General features: G+C 49.8%; 1 protein-coding gene across 7 annotated transcripts in view; it reads left to right on the forward strand.

The window, feature by feature from the left end:
- Positions 1-23,451, forward strand: part of rsh (Rap GTPase activating protein radish) — a 132,035-nt gene that overhangs the window by 67,896 nt on the left and 40,688 nt on the right. The window contains exon 2 of one of the 7 annotated variants that reach the window (XM_025307281.1): positions 4,739-4,906. The exons of 5 other annotated variants lie outside the window; for them this stretch is intronic. In XM_025307281.1, coding sequence (XP_025163066.1) covers positions 4,885-4,906 — 22 coding nt within the window. In that variant the 5' untranslated portion in view covers positions 4,739-4,884. Of the gene's footprint in view, positions 1-3,986; positions 4,907-23,451 lie in introns of those variants that run through there. One more of the 7 variants, XM_025307285.1, reaches the window with a different exon arrangement.

Raw genomic sequence — 23,451 nt, forward strand, 5'->3', positions numbered from 1 at the left:
TTTTGCCTATCGGTTTTCGTGGCTCGAACGCGTGCGCGGAAAAGAGAGGGAGAGAGGAAGGGAGAGAACTCTCTTTGCGCGTAGTAATTCCGGCAGATCGATCGATCGACCGTTTTTCAATTAAACGATTGCGAATTTAATTGAGATGAATTTAATAACGATTGTCAGTCGATATCTTACTGAGTCTCGTACATTGCTAACGGATACGGATATTCGAACGATATCTGCGGAGAACGATTCTCGCAGTCGCAAAAGGGAAAGAGAGCGACAAATCGCGCGAGTTTCATTTTAATAGATATTACATAACACAGAGACACACATTTGTCACATTTGCAAAATGGGATTTAAAGCCGGCAAAGCCCGTACTTTCGAGCTTTGAGCAATTTTTTCTTCGTATTTTATTCTTTGTTTTTTTTTTCTCTTTTTTTTTTTTTGTTTTACGAGGCCGTCGCGCGCAGAGAAACTCCTAAGCTGCAAAATGACGCCTGGCGCCATTTATTCCTCGAAATGTCACGTATTTCCCAGATATTTTTGAGATTTTATAAATCTGCACACGCGAGCACGACCTGTCGCAACATTTTTGTCACGTGCGACACACATACAGAGAGACAGAGAGAGAGAGAGAGAGAGAGAGAGAGAGAGAGAGAGAGAGAGAGAGAGAGAGAAAGAGAGGAAGAGAGAGAGAGAGTATGTGTGTGAGTGGCGCAGCTTTAGCGCTAAAACGTACTTGTTAGCGCCGTTCTGAAAAGATAATGCGGTTGAAAAAGTAACCTGGCCATTCGTTACGGCGGAGAACACATGTGCACCTTCCGCAGATTTTCGCGGAAGAGCTGCCGTTTTGCGACTTTTTTGCAGTGCACATTGTAGTAGCGCGCGTGTGCGCGCCTTGTTTTTCCAACTGAAAGGAAAATATTTTCCCGCAACGCTGTTTACCCCGTTCTCCTTCCCTTTTTTTCCTCTTCGTCAAAACGCAAAAAACGAATCATCTAAACGAATCTAAAAACGAAACCCCCTCCCCTCTCCCTCCCCTCCTCCCCCCCCGCCCGTATAGAAGAGATCAAGCCCGAGTATTATTCCGCATTCGCGTCACGGATGGACGCGCGGACGGCGGAGGAGACGCGGAATTCTCGCATGTCCGCGCAACTTCGAGAGAGCCGAAACTATCCGTCACATCGATCTCGCGACCCTCGCGCTTTACGCGCGAGTTAACACAATCGTTCAGCTGCCGGGACGGCTGCGATATTAATCACGTGTCAACGAAGTTGCCGGTGCGTTCGAACGCCCGCGGCTGCGGCCGCGGCCGCGGCCGCCCGATAGCCCGAACGCACGTCGGAAGCATCGCCAAGTTATTCGGCCGGTATTTCCCAAATTCCGCTTCTCAATGGACACGCTACCGTGCGCCATCCATGCGACACGTGCGCCCGACGCGAACACATCGCCGTGAGATGCCGGTCGCGCGCGCGATGTTGCCTGGAATGCGCGTGACCATGATGGACGAGCAAAGAACGGAAACGCGGAAAGCAGCAGCAGTACGCTTATGCGGAACTTGTTCCGCGAAGCTACAAGACTTGTAACGCTGGATGACTCCGCCGGGGGAATAAATTAACATTTGTGTGGTGGCTTCCGCATTCTCTCTGCCTATCTCTCGCTCTCTCTCTCTCTCTCTCTCTCTCTCTCTCTCTCTCTCTCTCTCTCTCTCTCTCTGTCTCGCTCGCTCGCGTCGTTGTACTCGCAGCTCCGCGCATTTCACGCTGACGCGCCAACTCGCGCTTTTGTCGAGGCCTCTCGGTTGCCCGACCGCGGAACAGACAGAGTTTATTCTCCGCGATGTCGGCTGCGCGCCAAGTGATTTCGACAACTGCGACAGAGGTTACCGTCAGCGCCGTTTTACCCTCCTGGCAGGGAGAAGGGCGCGCACGAGGTCGATTTACGCGCACGGGGCGGCGGGGTAAAAATAAAAAATTCTATCTTGCGTTTACGCGTTTACGCGAGGATGAAGGTAAATTCTTAACGAGCGACTTCCCGCCACTCGGCGCCCGTCGCGAGAGCCTGCCGGGCGGTTTGACCGGTGCGCAGAGACTTCTTGGAGGCTCATGTATCGATAACAACCAATCATCGTTCCCCCTCATCATCCGATATCATTTTCGCTGAAAGGCGCAAAAATCGCCGACCCTCGCTTTTCATCTCGGTCTTCCGAGGAGAAAAGAAAAAAAGAAAAAAGGAGAAAAAGGAGGGAGCCGACGACCGCTCGAGAGTGGGCCGCACGAAATCGATATCATCTCCCTCCCTTGGCACGAGGGTGGGATCACGACGGTTAGGGGTCTCGCTGAAATCGTCAGGGAACGTTGGGTCAGCCGCGGGACATCAAGGGTGCCTTGACATAATATCCTCCAGTGCGCGCAGGGGTGAGCAAAAGTGGCAAGTACAGCGCGGGCGGTCGTCTTTTAAAAAAGGATCCCGGGCTCTCTCTCTCTCTCTCTCTCTTTCTCCCTCTCCCTCCCTCCCTCCCTCTCTCTCTCTCTCTCTCTCTTTCGCGGCGGATACTCCGGTGCGCTTTATTGATCCATTAAGTCGCCGTTGAAACGTCAGAAACAGCTCGGTTCGGATCGCTTCCGGCATCTCTCGCTCGCTCGCTCGTTCGTTCGTTCATTCGAGACGGAATCATTAAGTGCGCGCGACAGGTGCGCCTCGGCGACCTTGAACTTTCGGCCCCGTTCGCGCTTTTCCAGGCCATCCGTACACAGAGGCTGTCTCGTGAATATTTCGTTAGGTTATCCCTCATTCTTTGGTCGGCACGAACACCGGGGGAGGCGCTCTTTCCCTCTGTCTCTCTCTCTCTCTCTCTCTCTCTTTTCCTTCCCTCTCTTCCTCTCGCGCGCAGAGAGCTTTAATCCCGCAAAAAGCGCGAAGACAGTAGTGGCGTCGCGAGGAGAGGAGCTTGTACGCAAAAGCGCGCGAGAGAAAGGAAGAAAAAAATGATGGGACGCGACACGGGCGATGTTTGTTGCGCTTTTCGAACGGCGTACGCGCGTATGGCACTTTCGGCAAATATCCAGGGAGCCGCTATCGCGTGATGTTTACGACGAGAGACAGCGGTGCGATCCATATTTTATTCGAGTTTTTATCCCGTGCGGGCGCGAGCGCGCGAGTGGCATCTTGTTTGTCGCTGATACTCCGATGTGTGCCATCCGCACGATGAATTCTGAAGGAGAATGCGCGTGTTCATAATTATCAGAGGTTGTTCGCATCAAGTTTAAAAGTGAGGGCAATTTTGCGAAGTAGCCACGACGTCTACGAATGTCTCTTCTTTTTTTTTCATAGAATAAAAGTACATTGTAAAATATTCAAGCCGTAAAAATGCCGCACACGCAACAGGATTGCTCGTTTAGCGGAATGGGAGAGATATTATCCATTCGATCATCATGACGCGAGTTGATTGTCCGCGAAGACCGATTTCGCTTCAAGATTACCTCGTGACGTGATATCAAAAGATATCACATGTCACACGTAAGCCCCCGCATCCAACATACACGTCATATCTCCGAGCCCTGTTCCGACGATGTTTCGCTCGAACGCGAAACTCGTTCGTTTCGAGCTTGATCCCGCGAACATCGCGATCACGTGCGGTTTAACACGAACGTCACATGAAAATCAAACAGCGCGCATTAATCGCCGGGCTTCGCGGCTCGTCCCGCGAGTGTTTACTCGGTCGTCTCGGTTTCTCCTGAAACACGCCGCTTTCGCTCATACGACTGCTGGAACGGCGAGGCAATCGAAGCGAGAGCTGCCGCGCTTGTGTTCGTCAAGCGAGGCCTAAAAGGGTTTCCCGAAAGACAGCGGAATTAGCGACGGGGCGAATCCAATCTTCTCTCGCGAGCGCTTTGTTCCGTGAGAAGGAGGGAGGGAGAGAGGAAGAGAGGAAGAGAGAGAGAGAGAGAGAGAGAGGGGGGGAGAGAGAGAGAGAGAGAGAGAGCGCTTTATCAACGCTCGGCATTGTGCCAAGGCGAGTGACTTTGTTTAGAAACAATGCGTCTGGCGTGACGTGCACCGGTCGCGCGCGTTGCACGTTTCACCGGCGCATCAGAATCGCGATGCAACCGCCGTGCGGCCGGCGAGCTTCCGCCTATCGATTGATGGCCGCGACGATTGGCGACGCGCGGAAAAAGGCGGGTCAGAGCGGTCGGCCAATTGAAAAAAATTTCTCCGTTCATGGCGATACCGTGGCGGCCGCCGCCGCGGCATTTTTCGGCGAGTGCGGAAACCGCGGCGATCAGCGGCCCAGTTTGCGTTCGTCTCCGAGAGACTCGGCGCGATCTTCGGCTCGGCGGAATGCGCTCGACGATGGCGTTGCACGCGAGACCGCGGAGGCCACCGAGGCGGCTGTGCAATTCGAGTTGAGGTGAACACCGATGTGTGCTAAATTCTGGGCCGGGCTGGTCAATATGGCGGCACTCGGAGACGAGCGCGGGATCTCCGAGAGCGACGGGAGATGCGAGAACGCGCTCCGAGATTCGTTATCTTCGGTCAGCTTATCGCTGATTCGAGCGAACGCGACGTCAGCGTGCCGCGCCGCCTCGGCGAAAATTGTACCGCGCGATTACGACGTACTAATTGGCGAAGGGTCATGCGCAATACGTACGCCGCGTGCATCGTTCGCATCGTTGGGTCGATTACGCGATTAAACGGGATTAACTCTGAAAGGTTAACTCTAAAACGGATTAATCCTATTCATTCGCAGTTCATTCGCGGTCAGTTGGATCGCGCATTAATTGCGCTCCCTCACGTGTGCTTCCGCCTTCTTTCCCCGGACGGAGCAGGAGGAAGAGACTCATCGCGACGTCGTATCGCACCGCAAGACATCCGGGATCATTGCAATCGTCGCCGATGAACGACTTTCAGCGAAGACGTGAGTTTTCGCATCGGCACGCGGGAGCGAGAGGGAACGCAATTCGCATTCGTTGTAAATCGCCGCGCGAGGAGGTGCCCGTCGGGCATCGCGTAATGCCGCATCGCTCGAGGTCGACGCATAAGCAATTGCATCATGAATGCAATACCGCGGATGAGAGAAAGAGGGGGAGGGGGTGCGGGGGCGGGAGCGCCGTAAATTATGCGGTAGTTTTGGTACTCGCATAAACAATACGCGGCCGCGCATATCCGGCGCGCGCGTGGACGCGTTTGCACACGTTATCTCCATTATCTCGATTGCGGCTCGATCGGCTGATCAACGATGCGACATGCTTAATAATATGCCTCGTGTTATTGCTGCACAAACACGCATACACTCACGCACTAGGAAAAATGTATTGTTGTAACAACAAAATAATTTGGTTAAAATATGCCCAACAAAACTGTTTGGTTCCTGCAAACAAGTATCTCGTTTGCTTACGGTTCGTTCGTATAACATATTACTTTTGTTATAACAACCAAAAAGCTTTAGCTATATGAATCTTGTTAAAAATACTATAATTTTTTCTTAATATAGAAAATCTAGATTTTAGTCCACAGAAAGGCAAAATAGTGTCCATTGGGCATTATTTTAGTTTATGTAAAATAATATTTCGTTATTATGTAATTTTTATGGATAAAAGAACTAAAATGCTTAGTTTTTATATATATAGTCTAAGAACAAAATCATTTGGTCCAGAGAACAAAGTAGAAAAATATATTTAGTTGAGACAACTAAATATTTTGTTATATAAAACAAGATATTTGATTGCTATTAAAAAATGCCTCAATTAAACAGTTTTGTTAGAGATACTAAATTTCTTTTCCTAGTGCGCGTAACACGTGCAGCCGTGGCGCGAGCGCAACATGTGCGTCAAAAGCGCGTCTAAATCGCCGTCCTTCGTTCGTCGCAGCGCAAAAGAGAACACGCGGAGCGCGTCTTCGAATCGCGAGCGTCCGATTCTCGTGCTGCATTTAATCGACGCGGAATTCCTCTCATATTGCGTAAACAAGTCGCGCGAATGGACGCTTGGTTAAGCTCGCTGCAGGACGCTTTCACGTACGAACCGCGCGGCCGCGCTTTATCGCGCGTATCGCGGGGATCCCCGTGGGAAGCTTCGATCGAATTCCAGAGATGCCATGTGGGGAAATCTAGCGCAGCCGAGGGATAGTAATCTCCTTAGTGATAACCGACATTCCCCCTCTTTTAGTATCCTGCGAGCAGGACCGCGTAGGTGGACGGTTCTCATCGCGGAGCGTAGGATACGTCCTGCGGCCGGGGTCGATATAATAAGCTTGATGTCAACAAACAAATTTTCTTGTATTTTTCTTGCCGTTTCAATCGAAATCTGCCGTGTCTCCGGAAGCGTCGCGCTGAAGGGAGGAGAGAGCAGCAAGGACAGCGCGGTTGAACGAGAGGTGAATGGTGTCGCTCTCGCAATAATATACTAACAAATTTGCATTTGAAATTATGTATAAATAACAGTTTTGGCCTTTAAGGGTCAACAGAGCGCAGCGCAAACGTGTTGCACTTGCTTGCGCAACACGTCTGAAAGTGCCCACAGGCGTAACCTTTCGAAAGATTATTCCATTTCAACTCCATCGTAATGGATACGCACACGTACGATAGCGATATTGCGGTGTCGCGAAGTGAGAAGTTAAAACGCGACAGAGAACACCGAGTGTCTCGCGCTTTGCCGACATTATTTCATCGCGTCATCTCTATCGATGTGGGGGCGAGTCCGCGGAATCTTCGGCCGTCGCGAAACGGACGGAACGTTCATCGGAGGGAAAATATTTGTGCAACGATTCGCTGAAGAATGGCGCCAATTCTCCGTGTCTCTCTTCTCCCTCGGCACTTGGTCGACCTCCCCAGAACGCGTTCCCAGCCGCGAATTTCGCAAACCGTCCCGCGAGCGGCGCGACGCGCGAGTGAAATGTTCACACAAATTAAGCCGGCGACGTTGGAACGATTTCACAACGGCGATCGCGCGTTGTCGCGACTAACGACCGCCGGGCGTTCAGCTGTTCCCTCGCGAGCCGAATTAATGCCACGCGCAGAAAGCGGGACTTTACAATGCCGCGTGCCAGCCAGCGTGCGTGTGTATAGAGCGATTTAGACTCTCCGACTGTCGCTGACATCCCCTCTGACTGAACGCGAAAGCATTTGTGTGCGCCGCTTACCTTCGCCACCACGGACCACGTTGCCAAGCCATGCTGAATTAATATCAAATAACAAGCGGAGCGCGCGCACTAATCACGGGGATCGTTACGAGAACGGCGGAGCCGCGTGATTTATACGCGCGCCGCCCCGCGCCGCATCGGCCTCGGTCTCTCTCTCTCTCTCTCTCTCTCTCTCTGTCTCTCTCTCTCTCTCTCTCTCTCTCTCTCCCTCTCTCTCTCTCTCTCTCTCTTTCTCTCTCTCTCTCTCTCCGATTTATATTTCGCTTTATATCGGAAGCCCCGGCGCTCGCGCGAGGACGAGAACGTTACCCGAAACTTCGTGTTATCCACAAAGCGCCGCTCGCTCGCAGTTTATTATTACTTTGCGCTCGTGCTTTGTGTCACCGCGTATTGTTGTCACGGACAAACGCGACGTCCGTGTGAGAGTCACAGAGAGAGAGAGAGAGAGAGAGAGAGAGAGAGAGAGAGAGAGAGAGAGAGAGAGAGAGAGAGAGAGAGAGAGAGAGAGAGAGAGAGAGAGAGAGAGAGAGAGAGAGAGAGAGAGAGAGAGAGAGAGCAAGAGAGAGAGAGAGAGAGAGAGAGAGAGAGAGAGAGAGAGAGAGAGAGAGAGCAAGAGAGCAAGAGAGAGAGAGAGAGAGTGAGAGAAGGTCGGAGGGAAGAAGAGCGTGTACCGCGACAATCACCGAGTCTAATCGCTTCGTTGGAGATAACAGTCGTTGGCAATGGCGACGCGCGCGCGCGCGCGCGTTTATGGCCCGCTAAATGCGGCCTGTCCGAGTCTGTCTCAGATAATGCGTCGCACGTTGACTCGGATGTACACAAAGGAGAGCCTGCAGAATCGCAGCTTGTGCGAATCCACCGAATGATTATAAGCCGCGATATTTCGGACAGGGGAGGACAATCGCGTTCACTCGCTCTGAGCCGGAATGAGGGGAGATAAAGTGAGAAGCGAAGCTGCCCGCCTCCGTCCGTGTCCGATATCGACGATCCGGATCCGTCGCACTCATTATAATTGTCGCGTCTTCATCCTCAGGGACCGGCGCGGCGGGCCGAGTCGTATTTCTTGGGCGGTAATAATGAGCGCGAGGGAAAAACGGCCGGGGACAATTCCGGGGAGGATTATTTCTGTCTATACGTGACAAGCGATCTCACCTGCTCCACTTTCTTTTTCTCCATTAGCGTACGGCGAAGAGCGAATCGGTCGCGCTTATCGATCAGTTACTGCGCGTTGTACATCCGCATCCGTAGAAAATACACGCGAGCAGCGCGCTACGGTTTGCTACGTTTGTTTTGTCGTCGAGACGAGACGCGCATTAAGATGTTGGCATAGACAGCCTCTCACAGAGCATTTGAGATACATTTCGCTACACCTCGTCGTGGGTCGTTTCTCGACGGTAACGTAGACACGGCTCTGCCTCCGCATTGATACACGTGCAAACTACTCCGCTCTCTGCGAGACGCGGCATGAATTTCTAATTGATCCATCTGCCGCGGCGCCGCGACTACGCGAGATCTTAGATGCCTCGAATCGCCGGTGCGCTTTCCTCCCGCAACAATCAATTATTTTGCCCTGAGCCGCCGGATCCGCCGACTCGGGACGGAAACTAATACGCCGGAATGCTCAGATCGAGGGGCTCGCATCGCGCGAGCTATTGATAGCGAGTCACTAACGAGCTCCTCGAGGCAGTCTTAATCAGACTTAATCAGTCGGATCGTGCGCGAGCGAGAGCGAGAGCGAGAGCGAGAGCGAGAGCGAGAGCGAGAGCGAGAGCGAGAGCGAGAGCGAGAGCGATCGGAGTGGCCAGGTTCCCGCTGCACGCGCGAGTATCCTGTTAACGCCGGCGAGCGTATCCTGGCGAGCGAGGATCCCGTTATACGCACGGACGCGCGCTGCAGTCGTGTCGATTGAGTTATCGATATTACCTCAGTACTGCCTGCCGTAACGGCTATCGCTGTTACGCTCCACCTGGCCCGATGTTCCTTCCGTAGCTCTACGTGTCTGATCCGCCGTCAGTAGTAACTCCCCGGCTCTGGTCAGACGGCGCGCGCTTGATTCCTCGTACAAGCCCGCACGCGAGCTGCATACGAGCGGGAGAGCTGGAAATTGATAAACCCGCCTGTGAAGTTACGATACGAGTGAGTATCGAGTGAATATGAAAAACAATATGTATGCACATATCGAAGCGAGGTAGGGGCGAGTAATAATATAAATTCGCTCGGCGAATGCTGCGATTTTTCAGCGATGCTGAGAAATGAGTGAATTTGTGCGACGAAACAGAGATCAGACGGAAAATCCGTGACGGGGAATGCTTGCCACGGTTGAAAACATTTCGTCTGGACATTCAGCTGCATTAAAGCTCGCTCGAGGTAACCGGCAGCGATTGACTGAGCGGAAACCACCTGCAGGAATCTTTTTGTTTGTGCAAAATTGAATTTCCGCCTGGTTTCCGGGCGACGGAAAATTCAGTTACAGCAACTATACTAACAGAGTTGTTCTTTCTCCGTGTAGAGAGAGTTAGACTTGACGAAAGGTTTCGAGTTGTCGGCGGCTAAGTCTATTATCGATTCAGCTTTCGGACACGTAACGCGTACAGTAAGTTTAAAATTGAGAGTCAGAGTCAGATTCTTTTTGTTTTCCATACAATCTCGGATTTCTCGACGAGGACATGAGCGGGCGACAAATGACAAGCGTGAATATCTTGATGTTTCCTTGTAAATGTTAGGCTTGTAAATGTTAGGTCGAACTCGTGGATGGTAAGTGTGATTTGATCCGTGCGAAGCACAGATGTCTGTCACTTAAACGTATTTGGTGCACAGGAGATCTGGATAAATTCTCTATGCATTGAGCGTACCTGGGATGAGATTCTCAGTGACGTGAATCTACAATCAATAATTACGGAGGACGCTTTCGACGCGCGGGCACTGCTCAAAGTGCGTAATTTTATCCGGGTAACAGACCGAAATAAATGTTTTAGCGAAAGCCGAGCGAGAGCTAACGTGCGCGGCCTGAGACCCCTTCCCGCGCAGGTTAATGCTAAAGTTTCCCAGGACGCGGTGCACGAAATTGAGCCGAAATTCGATTAGGTCACGGACGGCCGTGCAATTTGCGAGTACGAGTGCGACACCTTGTAGCCCCGCGTCGTCGGATAATGCAGGCGCGAGCTCGTGCTCGACGGGGGCGCGACTAAAAATTTCAACGGCTTCCGCAAAGCGGAGGAGAGTCGCGAGACGTTTCCGCCGTTCATTCGTCGAACGGCGAGAGCCGCGAAATTGGGCCGCGTTCCTCGCCGGTGAAATTTTCCATCGAGGAGACGCGCCCCCCCCTCTCTCTCTCTCTCTCTCTCTCTCCGTTCGCCCGATAATTCCGTTACAATGAGAACCAACGGAATCACCGTCGTTGCAATTTCCCGCCAGACGGCGGAAGGATATTGCCGGGTCTAGGAAATATGTGCCCGGACAAATTACGTTGTTAGCGGTGAACGGGGAGAAAATTTCGACAGCTACGCGAGCGAGGCATCGATAAATTATCGAAGGCGGGAGGCGGAGAAGGAGGATCCCCTTCCTTTCGCCGTCAAATTTCGCGTATTACACGGCGACGCGCCGGGAATTCTTCCCGGAAAGAAATGAGTACACACACATTCCGCGTTCCCTTCCCGTCGAAAAATGATATCTTCGTTATTATCTTTACAGCCGCGGTCCTTGAGACAAGAAACACGCGAGCGTTACACCGGAGCGAGTTTTTCCCCGAAGTCGGTTTCGCGAGAGAAACTTTGTGTCTTCGTACCTCCGAGCAGGCGGTAAAGTGCATTGCTGCTACGTCTTCGAAAAGAGCTGGGGAGCCTTCAGCCGAAAGTCGGGAAGATGAATCGCGGTGATAGTTTCAAAGTCGCGATACCGGGCACGGTATTAATATCCGACGCGAGACCAACTCGCTGCGCGTTACGGTATTGTTCTTGAAGATCTCACTGCGTTTTCTCTCGCGAGGCAGCACCTCATCTGCTCTTGCTCTCTCTCTCTCTCTCTCTCTCTCTCTCTCTCTCTCTCTCTCTCTCTCTGTCGCTCTCTTTATCTCTCTTTCTCTCTCTTCCTTGCGAAGGGTTAAAATAAAACGAAAGAGACGCGTACGGAAAGTGTGTGTGCGAGAGAGAAAGAGAGAGAGAGAGAGAGAGAGAGAGAGAGGGGTAGAGAGTGAAAAAGAACCACTTTCATTTCACAGCCTGATTAAGGACGAGCGGCTTCCGCGAAGTGTCAAAAGTGCATCCCGGACATATGGCCCCTCGCCTCGCCACAGCTTCACACCTACACCGTCGCTTATTTATTTGCCGTCGCGCGGTCGAATCGGGTCGCGAGAGAGAAATCTCACGTGTACATGCTTCTTGCTCCGCCAGATGTACATACGCCTTCTGCCCGCCTCTTCTCTTTGTACCTGGCCGTATCGCGCTAGGACAATGAACGTCATTTTCAAAGGCGACGAGGTATCGGCAAGGCGTCGGGAAAGTGGGAATTCATACCTCTGCGAACATCGAATAAAGGTATCGCTGCCTGCACACGACGACGACGACGACGACGACGACGACGACAACGATGACGACGACGACGACGACGACGACGACGGGAGACGATAAAAGGCCGGGTTAAAAGCTCACTCTTGCCACGTATGGCGATTCGTATATACGCCATTGAGCTTTACCGTGTCTAAGGATCGCGCATATTGCGGCCTGTGTACGAAAGTACCCTTTTACTGGGCCGGCCGATGTTTCGCTCAGCGATCTCGTGGTCGTGACGAAGGTCGGTGATTTTTCGCCCCTTCGTGATCAAGGCCTTTCCCGATGATCCAGCAGCCGTCGTATATCGGCCCGGTAATACATCATCGCATTGTGCTGAACAGGTCGTCGAAGAAAATTGGGTATCGATGACGATGCCGGAAAATCGTTTATCTGGCCGCAATAGCGGCGCGCCGCATCGAGGTCAGATTCCGCAGCGATACCTTTGCGATACCGTCATGATGAATCATCCCGAGGCGGTATTACGCGAGCGACGTGATGCAGGGGGGGGGGCGGGCGAACGCGTAACACTAAATTGCAATAAAATCGCAGTTTCGGAGACGAGAGCCGCTCGGAATCAAAACGTGACGCGTGCAACGATTATTAAAAAAGAAAAATGCGAAAAAGAATAAGTCCTATCCGCTTTGATGATACGATTGCGCTACGACGATACATCTGTTAAGTCATCCGAATATTACTTGCGACCGTCTAAAATAGTTTCATTCTAACGAGATACGTCACATCCCGTGCACTTCTTTTTCGCAAGTTTAGAGTCCAGTCGGACAGTTTTTAATCCGACAGTGCATTCGCGATATTAAGCGTCGCGTATGTTTCTGCAGAATTACGGTGGGTTAAAGCATGTGAAAAAAGGAAGCGAGTACTTTCAGCATTAGGCTCTAGTAGCACGTACTACCGCGACTTAAATTTTATATGTCCGCTTCTCAGAAACGGAGAAAGAAAGAGAACGAGAGAGGGCAGGAAGGGAAAGAAAAAGATAGAGAGAGGAAGCGCCAACAATCGAGCGAAAAAAATATTCGAAAATTATGTTACGTCCACAAAATCGCTTCGATATTGGACGACTTAAATTGTACTTTTCGGCGTGTGTGTGTGTGTGTGTGTGTGTGTGTCTATATGATTGCCGCATCCCATTCATCTCTTCCTCGCTCTCTCTCTCTCTCTCTCTCTCTCTCTCTCTCTCTCTCTCTCTCTCTCTCTCTCTCTCTCTGTCTGTCTTTTTTTTGAAAACGTTAACAATTCAAACACGAGCATGCGATACATTTATCGGCGTTAATATCGCTGCGCTACATGCAGAGAGATATATATCCCCGCAAGAGCGGGAAATATATTCCACAAAACAAAAACGAGAGGTTTCTCGCGAAACTCCGCGAATTTCTTCAGGCGTGATGAGAGTCGCGCCGCGGCTTCCCGCGTGCCATTTCGTTCGATTTGTGATTCGCGACTTGTGAATAGTCGCTTCGCGGTAACGGCGCAATAAAGCGGAAAATACTCACTCCGGCAGTCCGGGTGGATCTTTTTACGGTTGTACTGGCTGTTTTATGATCGCGCATGAAAGCATCTTGAGCTTTCACGCCGGCTCCGCGGTCGTGGCACGCGAGATATAGAAGCGCCGGAAGACCTCCGAAATGACGAAACGTTATAAGAATCTCATCACGTATCGATTTTCGATAAATGATTACGCGAGCTACTGACATGCCGCGGTCAACCGCGTATTTCGCCGCGCATATATACGCGCGTGTATATGTATATTGTTTGGCCGCGATCGAAGCGTATCTCTTTCCTATATTGAATTCTCGCGACAATCGGCGCGACGAGGAGGAGACTCGGCGATAAGACGACAGCGATAAGGGGAGCTTGAAATATCGATAACAAGTGCGTGTCTTCTATTATAAGATATGAATCTCCCCGCTCAACACACGCGATACACCGGCGGGAGGGACGCTCTTAAAAATTCCATCGAAAAAATTCGTCCCCCCAGAGCTCTCGTCGTCGCGGTCGCCGCGGAGCTCATCTTTCGTCTCAAGCGGGAGAAAGAAGATAACAAACGAGGGGTGGCCCGCAAGTTCTCTCCACACGTCGTAAACGTTCGGAACTTCGCCTTGTAGTCGCGTGCTTACACCGATGATATTATACGCGGCAGAGAGACGCGGCGCACCAATAAGTCGCATATTACGGCTGTCGCAGCTGCGCGGCGCACATCGAGCGCCGTGCTTCGCTGACGCGTGCGATTTAAATCGCTTAGCCGTGTCCGTGTCGAAGATCGGGAAGTGCTCTCTGAAAAGATGCGACACAAGGAGTCGGCAGGCTGAACTTTCAATAAACGCTCGCAGCATCGCGCTCGCTCTCGAGCCGCCCTCCGCTACCTTTGTATCTTTGTATCCTTAACAATGTATTATCATCTGCGAGGTCGCGAGCGTATTCCGAATAACCTGGCGCGCCATGGAAGAAACGACTAGATGCGTCCCGGCCGATTCGCGAGATCGAGTCGAGTCGTATGTTATAAACATATTCTGCGAATGTTTCTGACTTACGCGATGTGCTTGCCTCTCGGTTAACAAAAATTCCGAAGATCCTCTCGGTAGAGAGAAAATGACCTGCATTGAAATTGTACGTTGAGCGTCTCTTTATTTCCGCGAGAAAGCTTCTTATCGTAAATTGCAAAGATCGTACTTCGAGAGATCATCGATATCGTAGAAATAAATATTTTAACGTCGAGACAGTTAGGAAAGAGACGGGCCGAGACGGGCAATTATAAAATTGACAAAGTAGTGCGCGACGATGCTCCCCGTCTCGCTCTGATTCCGCAAAAATGCTCGACGCTGCAGAGACGCGAGTGACGATTCCTTTCTTCTAAGAGAAAAAGAGAAAAAGAGGTAATCTTAAGAGATCTCGCAACATCCTTTGTCCTCTCTACGTCGTTACAGGGACACGTGTGTTCAGGACTTTGCGCACTCAGTAACGCAAACGGAGCACTCTTTCCTCCTCTCTTCTTCTCACAGGATGACCGGTACATGCTAGCGCGAGTGCGTTCCGCTGTGCTTTTGCGCCGGAAGAGTGTACGGACGCGGAATTCTCTCCAAGGATAATGGCTCGACGAGGCCGACCCAGAATGACCCGGCTACTGACGGCGTGCGCTGCGCCGATCACAAAAAGCACCGGGTGGCCGCGTCGTTTCGCCTTTCGCCCGCTGTTAGCCGACTCCGTAATCGGGCGGTAATTAATTTCGCGCGTTGTTTCGCTCGTTCCCGGAAATCGAAAACGCACGCGAGCGAGTCGAAATATCGAGAAGCGCGCGCTGGCTTCGCTGGCGGCCAGGCCGCGGGTGCGGTTCGAACGCCGCCAATTGTTCTCTACGTGACATCACGCGATTGACCTCGCGTGACGTAAAAAGCGCAACGACGTTGATTGACAGTGCCGTATCGTAGGTAATTGTTAAATATGTAAATAACAACCGACAATCTTTCTCTGTATCTATCTTCCTCCTCCCCTCTCTTTTTCTCTCTCATTGAACGAGCGATGATCGATTAGCACGTACACACGTTGGACTTGTTAACGGGCGCCGTCGCTGTCGATACTTCGAATTAACTACCTATCCAGGTTATATCGTCGTAGACGACGTTATTTATATCCTCCTCTTAAGGTAAAACGCGGCGTTAATAGGTGTGCGAGTCTCGCGCCGGAGAAACTTCCGCGTGATACGGTGCCTCTCTCTTTTCCTCTCTCTTTCTCTCTCTCTCTCTCTCTCTCTCTCTCTCTCTCTCTCTCTCTCCCCCTCTCTGTCTCTCTTTCTCTCTGTTTGTGCACCTTACTGTTCGTCGTTAGGTGTGTTACACCCGCCGTGAAAGTTTTCGCTATCGATCCTTCGGCGTGCCTTGCCGTGCAGATAAAGAGTCGGATTAAACGACAGCGACGGTCTCGTAAACATCCCCCGCCAAAAGAGAATCTAAGAGCGGACTATTAAAAAATGGAAATAGAGAGAGAGGGGGGGAGAGAGAGAGAGAGAGAGTCCTCCCCGCTTCCCTTACGTGCGGAAAGTAGTTGAAGCGGTGAGCTTAAAATCGCGTGCGGCGCGCAAGTGGAATCGCTGATGACAGTTTCGCAGTTTCGCAGCGTCGAATTTTTCTTTTTGCCGAGGAGACCCCGGAAAAACTCGTTTCCGCTTCTTTGGGAATGGGTAATGGACGGAAAATAGGCGCGGGGAAACATCCGAGATGTTTCTACGCCACCTCCTCTCGCGACGCTCGAGTCGCTTGCAATTATTCGAATTATAATTATTAATCGTAACGGCGACAAATTGCCGAGGTCTCTCTCTCTCTCTCTCTCTCTCTCTCTCTCTCTCTTTCTCTTTGCCGTTAATCGCGCGCGGATGTCCTGGATTCCGCTAAAAAAGCAAGAGAGGACAAACAATACTCCGCGAATTTGGGCCAACGAACAATTTGATCGTTCGATTGCGACAGAAAAGACCCCTGGTCGTTGGCGATTAGTAATTTCGCAAATGCACGTCGAAATCTGAGCGATCGTGGAATATCCCAAACACGGAAACTGCGGGGACGTCGATATGAGATTTCTCTCGAGTTGGGTGTACTGTGGATATTGGAACATTTGTCCGCGCGTCCGTCGATTTTCTTTATTTTCCTCGGCCTCAGATAAAGATTGGGCCGGCGCTTCGTAATATTTGGCCGACGCGGAAACGACAAACAGCATCTCCAAATTACTTTCGTCCTCCCCGATGTGATATCGCCTCCTACGGAGGACGGAGGGTACATACGCTTGCATTATGTATCGCGACTTTTATCTCTCATAACGCCGTGAGATAGATATGGGACGGTGTAACGCGCGTTCTCGTAATGAAGCACTCCGTCTTGGAAACGGCGTGAGACGCCCGGTGAAGAATCTCGAGGGTGGAATTTCAAATAACGAGTCTTCTCCCGAGCCCGAAGCGATATGAAAATATACGATTAGCACGGGAAGGGAGAGATGCGCACGAATTCGAAGGACGGTCGGCGAGACCGATCGGAGGCGTTCCGGGGACGCGAGTATGCAGCCTCGGGATGATGAACGCGGCGCGTCGTATCGCACTCCGATATCTTGTTATCGCGATAACTCTTTAACGGCTTATTCCGCGGAAATGGAAACGCCCGTATTTGAGAGCGAATCGACTGCGGCGTGATAAACAGCGCGCCGTATATTTTCGCACACAGCTGCGCACCAGTCGCATCCCCGTGTCGGATACGCCGTGCCTTAATTTACGCTTGTCCCCTTTATGCCGAAATAATCGTCGCTCTATTACGCGACGATTCGTCCTCGCCATCGCCTTTAAAAAGCTGCGATAACGCACCAACCTCGAAAACGCAATTTTATCGAGCCTGCGCGCACCTCCTAGGGGGTGCGCGTTTTCACGCGTCACGCTATTTTTAGCCGCACATTTTGCAGCACGCGCGTACCCACAAGCGACAGCGTGCGGTCGCTTAATTAATCGCGCAAGTTCTTACTGAATTATTACTGAAACGCCACGCTCGCGCGCTCGCCCGTCCGTTTATCACTCAATGTTCCGCTTTATTGTCATTCACGGTTGCCGGATTTGACTTTTAAATCGGCCACTCGCGACTGCAGAGAACCGCACGCTTTCTACCGACGTTCTCCGCGAAATTCGCTCGCGTGGTTTCGACGCTGTTTGTGCGACCAACAGAGATGATTTAACTACTACGGTCGAGGGAAAGCGCGACATCTCGGACTTTGTGACGTGTGTAATCTCACATACGAGTATATAATACAAATTAGAGACGATAACGGTTGTTTGCATGTGTATTGCGATAATAACTCGAGTCGCATTTTGGTCCTGCGTTAATCGCGCAAGCTCCGTTAAATTTGCAGGATCGACTCGGAGAATCTCGAGATGCAACGTTGTACAGACTATTATTGTTTAATGCTACAAATATTTATCCGCCGTTGTTCCCTCTACTCGCCCGAGGCCTGAGGAACGATTTTTGTAGAAACGAATGTTAACGTTCGTTTGATTTAATATTCCACCGACACATAATTTTTTTTATTTAACAAGCAATTAATTAATGCTGTTTAACAGTTGAAAGTGTTGGGACAAACAGCAGTGAATAGTCTCACTCGCAGGATCAGAGGCGAGAAAATAGTCTGTGTAAAGTCGTGTCTTGAGATTATTTGTTAATCCTTCAGTTTTAACAGATTTTCACGGTTAGCGCAGAACGAAAATACCGACTCAGAAAGGCACACGTTAAACGGTGAAACGTTTATGATGTAGATTAAGGTTTGAAAATATCCGCAACTTCGTCGAGACGAGGACCAGATGTTGTTTCGCGTCGCAGCACTTAGCTTAGTATCCGTGCGCAGAGTTGACGGAAAAAACATTTCCAGGATTTCTTGCTTCTCGCAGCCGCGGTATCCTTATCTACGATGAAATGATTCCGGCGCTGTTTTCGCCCGGATTTGATAACTGAAGTTTTAATTACGTTCGCGAAAACTATAGAGTAACTCTCGAAACCCGCGGGACCGTGTTCCAACGTTGCTCGCGACAGCAGATGGATGTGTGATATCTTTATGTTAATTACACCGTCCATAAAATAAAGATTTTTCAGAATTTTCCCCTCACGCGGTCTACAATGTTGAGCAAAAATACGACGCGTTTGACAATAATTTTTATGGAATTTTAAATACAACATTTTTATCCGCCGTGCGTCGTGGCAGACTCATGTGTGTGTGTGTGTGTGTATCTGTTGATCGTTATATGAAAATAACGAGATTATATCATCACTTTTCATTAACGATTAATTAGTGACTGTTTCATTATTGCAGATTCAGGAAAAGTACAAACGTCTGTCAATACCATAATCCAATATTGCTCGTATAATTATCGCATTTTATATGTCGTGTGTGTATAATTTATATGTTATCCTCGCTTTAATTGGCTCCGCTGTGAGGACCCTCGTCGTTGAATTTGTACACTGCATAATTCTTTCACTCTCATATCTTAGCGTGATCCTGCGGGACAAAACATTTGCGGCGAGACATGACGAGGGACACGTGGCAGCAGCGGCACATGGTAGCTTGAGCAATCCCGTACTTTGCGCAACTTAAAGCACACCATCGTTTCACAGGGACGACACAAATACCCCTGATTGTACGTACAAGCGCGACGAAAAAGTTTTATTTAGTTAGAGCTCGATCCCTAATCTGGTCTTCGCGCGGGTATAAATTCCTCGTCGGTACAAGAGAAAGGATATTAGTCCGCCTTCGCCCTCGGGAATCCCGCGGATCCTCCGGCCCGTTTCTTCTTCTTCTTCTTCTCTTCCGCTCGTCACCGTTCGTCCCAGTTGTACCGCTTGCTCTTTCTCTCCCATTCTGACGGACAACGTTGTCGCAGTGGTTGCTATGGGGATACCCTCTCTTAGCTTTTGTTCGGCGTCGAGCAACAGCGTGCCCGATTTTCGCTCTTCCTCACATTCACCCTTGTGGCCTGCCTCCTCCCCTCCGCCGCTTCCTCGTCATCCTGCTCTTCTTTCTCCTCCTCTTTCTTCGCCGCTCTTTTCTTATTCCACGAGCCTTTTGGGAGAATCTCGCGAGACGTTGTTCATTCGTCAGCGAGCCCGCTTCTTGTCCGACTTCGGAGAGGGAACGCTATTATAACTTATCCGCGTGCTTCATCACTCCGGATAAATCGAAACGCTGCGGAAACACGTGCTGGTGAATTTTTCACCGACCGTCGTCTCGATGCATCGCGAGCATCGTTCTCCGATATTTTCGACTCTTCAGGATGACCCAGGGTATTTCGTTCGAAATATTTCCACGGGAAATAACGCGATAAACACGCGTTTGTTTGAAGGGGAAATAGGTACAGTCTGTAAAGTAAGAGCGTGCACGGCATAAATGGTAGTTGGCTTCAAATATCGTCCTAGTTTTTTTTTGCGAGTCGATAGATGAAATCTTTGTCGTGAGTGCTTTGTCACAAAAGATTCAGTTGGCGTCGAACTCTAACCTGAGAAACACGTTAACCGCCAATGAGTGCCGCATACGCATCGCGCTATGAGGCTGTGTGAGCCCTTTGTTCCCGCCCCAAAGGACCAAAAATGTCATATGCAGTGGCTGCTAAATACATGGGAAAGTCAAAATCGTTCGTCGCTAAGTGGGTTCAGCAATATAAGAAGATCAAAAATGTCGATGACTTGCCAGAACGTGGCTCGATAGGCAAAGTGACGTCGAATATGGAAAAAAAAATTGTGAATTTGTTTAAGCGGAACCCGACCTTAATGCTTAAAATTTATGAGAAGTGTTTGTTGCCGACTGCTGAACGATGCTTCATAAAAAAAAACGAGGACTGGATCTTACAGGAAGACAACGACCCAAAACACCGGAGCAAGCTTTGCACCGAGTGGAAAGAGCAGTCTGGCATCGTCACACTTGATTGGCCATCGCAGTCGCCAGATGCAAATCCCATTGAAAATGTGTGGGCATATCTCAAGCACAAGCTTCGAGGAAAAAGAGTGTGCACTTTGAAGCAGCTGACACGACAAATTCGTCTCATTTGAAGGTCTTTACCGAACGAATACGCAGCCAACTTAGTGGAAAGCCTCGGCCTCGCCGAGATGCCAGGCGATTATCAATGCCGGTGATGACTGGACTCATTATTAATGGTATAACATTTTTCTTCTCATGGAGTACAACAAATCCATGTACTTAAAAATCATTAAAAATAAATTTTTCTACACATTAACCCGTGCACGCTCTTACTTTACAGACTGTATTTGCACAGAAGATTGAGGTTCTCGCAGGAGCTTTCAAATCCAATTAGTAGTTTTGCAAATTCATACCACGTGGGCCGCACGTCAACACACAAACAATAAATAATAATCGTTCGTGCGATACTTTTGTGACGTTTCCTCGCGCGACAGCGTCCTTCTTATTTTTCCTGCTTACGATTACTTTGCATCCACCGTTGTGTCTCTCGCAAGAATCCAATTTTACGCGAAAATCTCGTTCGGTACGGTCAACAATATCGACAAATACGGAAATCTCGTCGTGTTGCGATAAGAATTTCCCAAACGGTGATTTACTCCGCTACGGGCTTCGCTTCACGTGCCTTTTCCTTCAAGAGAATACCGTCTATTCTTGAAAGTGATCCCTCGTTACACGTCGCTCGAGAGCGGATCATTAGCAATGAAATCGAGTCCTTCGCGGGAGAATTTCCCGGCAAAGTTCCACAAGGAAGTTACTTATCGGTCGCCACTGTCGTACCTTTCATCTTTTAACGCCCACCTGTGGATCAGTATTTCTTCTAAGTATCTAGTCTAAGATCACTCGGGAGACGACGACGACGACGACGAAGGCATCATCGGGACTTCGATATTATTACGAGCGTCCATCACGAGCGATTGTTTCGCGAAAAGCGATCCCTCGATGGGAAATAATCGTGGGTCGCTTGTCATCGAGCGGGGAAACACGGGCCGTTCGTTCCGGCGTCTTCGGAGCTCTCCCCGTCGCGTCGGTTCGCCGGCGATGCCGGGCTCGACTTGATGCGCTGCTGAAACCGCTGTCGTGCACGCCGCGCGGCGAACGTCAAAGTCAGCAGGAAATTGAAGAACCGTGTCCAATAACAGGTAGGGAAAATAGAGACTTAAGGCGGATCCCGGCGCGCACGAAAGGTTCTCCCGCGCCCCCACGGAAACAATTATCGCCAGTCGCACTGCCAATTTTAGCGGGTTGGTTAAGAGACCAGGCGTTTTCCATCCCCGGCATTTCGCCTCGTATAACCCCCGACGAATGTGTCTGTGTTCGCTTAATCTTATCTCATCTCGCTCTCCGACTCGCTCGTTTGTGCGACGCGTTAATTTTTATCGAGTTTACGTCGCGCTTATCCGCCGGGAGATTTAACGTACATTATGCATTTCCGTGGGCGACGTTAATACTCTTCTTGAACTATTTTTACCACTGAAACGTTTTCCCAGCATCACCGTCGGCCGTGCGTCGGAACGTGCGCGCGAGACAGGGGAAACTTTATCGCGGAATCATGAAGGCTCCTTGAAACCCGAAACGGGACGTGTTCCCTTCGCTGAGAACGCGGCGAAGGAGTTAATCGAGCATTCGACTCTGTAAAAAATATATATATTTACCTCGCGAGAATATTCATCTCTGACGTCCAGCGATATAATTCCAGTCCCTTGCGCTTTTATTTTTCGAACTCTCCGCCGAGAGAGAGACGCGTATAAATGGCATTGGAGCATCAGAAATGTGAATAATGCGTTAATTAATACCTGCGTCGCGTGTGTGCGTGAAAATTGACGCTCCACGAGCTGTATTTATTAAAATTGTACCAGTTCTCTCCGAGCGGTGTTCTTTTAATATATCTGTCTCATATGGAAAAGGTCTGCGTATAGCGCATATATTGATACTTCCATTATCGATTCCCTGTCGTCGTCAAATATTTAACTCGATAGAAAGCTTTAACGCGTGACAGACATGATCGAGTTTACAAAACGTGCACCGCACCGCCCCCGTGAAGTCGGGATATTTTACCGTCATTTAAGTGGGGGATATATATCGTTCCTCGTTACACGCCATTCCGGACAAAAGCTCGTGTTTCCATCATACAATTGTGCATTCCGTTTCTTCAATCTTCTCTTTTCTTTTTTCAATCGTTCGTATAGTTCTTCTATATACTTCTACTACGTATTTCTCACAACTCTTCGGTTAGGAAAAAACACTTAATGTTTAATGCTCTAGAGAACAACTTTCGAACAGTATTCGTTGAAGTTCACCAAGCAGCATCCTCAATAATTAATATTATTTCGCTATCATTGAATAACATCGTTATTAAATAATATCAAATACTAGGCATGCTATTTTATTAACTACAACAAATGTTGCGGCAACAGACGGTTTTTAGTTTAATGGAGCAGCAACACTGAACGAATTTGGGTTTTTATAAAAAATATGTCATTGGAGGTTCTGTCGGCTCTTTATTTCCCCGCAATGCTGTCATGTTACGAGGAAATTATCGGAAACTCCGCCCCAAATCTTCATCTTGAAGATAAGTTAATAACGTCACGAAATGTAGTTTAACGTGAGGCGAAAATACGTCAATCGGAGAAAGAAACAATGTCTCTAGAGTGATATAAAAATTTCTCGGTTATTAATCTCCAAATACATGAGAGAGAGAGAGGGAGAGAGAGAGAGAGAGAGAGAGAGAGAGAGAGAGAGACGAAGGATACAAAATATATCTCGTCCAACGTCCCGCTTCGTTTTCGTGCGGCGAATCTACGTATATCTCCCGCAACTTTCCTTCCGGGATGAAGACGTTGGATGCAAAGGCAGGAATTTATTTCATCTCAAGGGTACCCACCTCGTGCTTCTTCTTTTTTTTCTCCCCAGCATCCCATTGGCTCGTCTAACCATTACCGGCTACCAGACCGGCTCGCAGATGAGTTTTCGAAATGATGCCGGATGAGTTTCTCTCTCCACTGACGAATTTCAGGGTAGGTTTTTATTAAGACATTTGTCGTGGTCGACATCACGATCTATCGCGATGGACGGAATCGAGTCGAGTCCTTCAATTTGCGCGGGAACTACCGTAAGTTTCTTTCCGCGATAAACTTTACTCGTTTTTACGAAGCCGCAATCATGACAATTCCGCGCGGTGTCTCGCAAGTTACCGTCGAGTTCGCGTTACCACGAGCGAGCGTTCCGCGACGCTTTCATGCTCTCTTTTTCTCTCTCCCACGACGCGACTTCCTCTCGC

Source organism: Harpegnathos saltator, unplaced genomic scaffold (assembly GCF_003227715.2).
Source record: "Harpegnathos saltator strain DR-91 unplaced genomic scaffold, Hsal_v8.6 scaffold844, whole genome shotgun sequence".
NCBI lineage: Eukaryota > Metazoa > Arthropoda > Insecta > Hymenoptera > Formicidae > Harpegnathos > Harpegnathos saltator.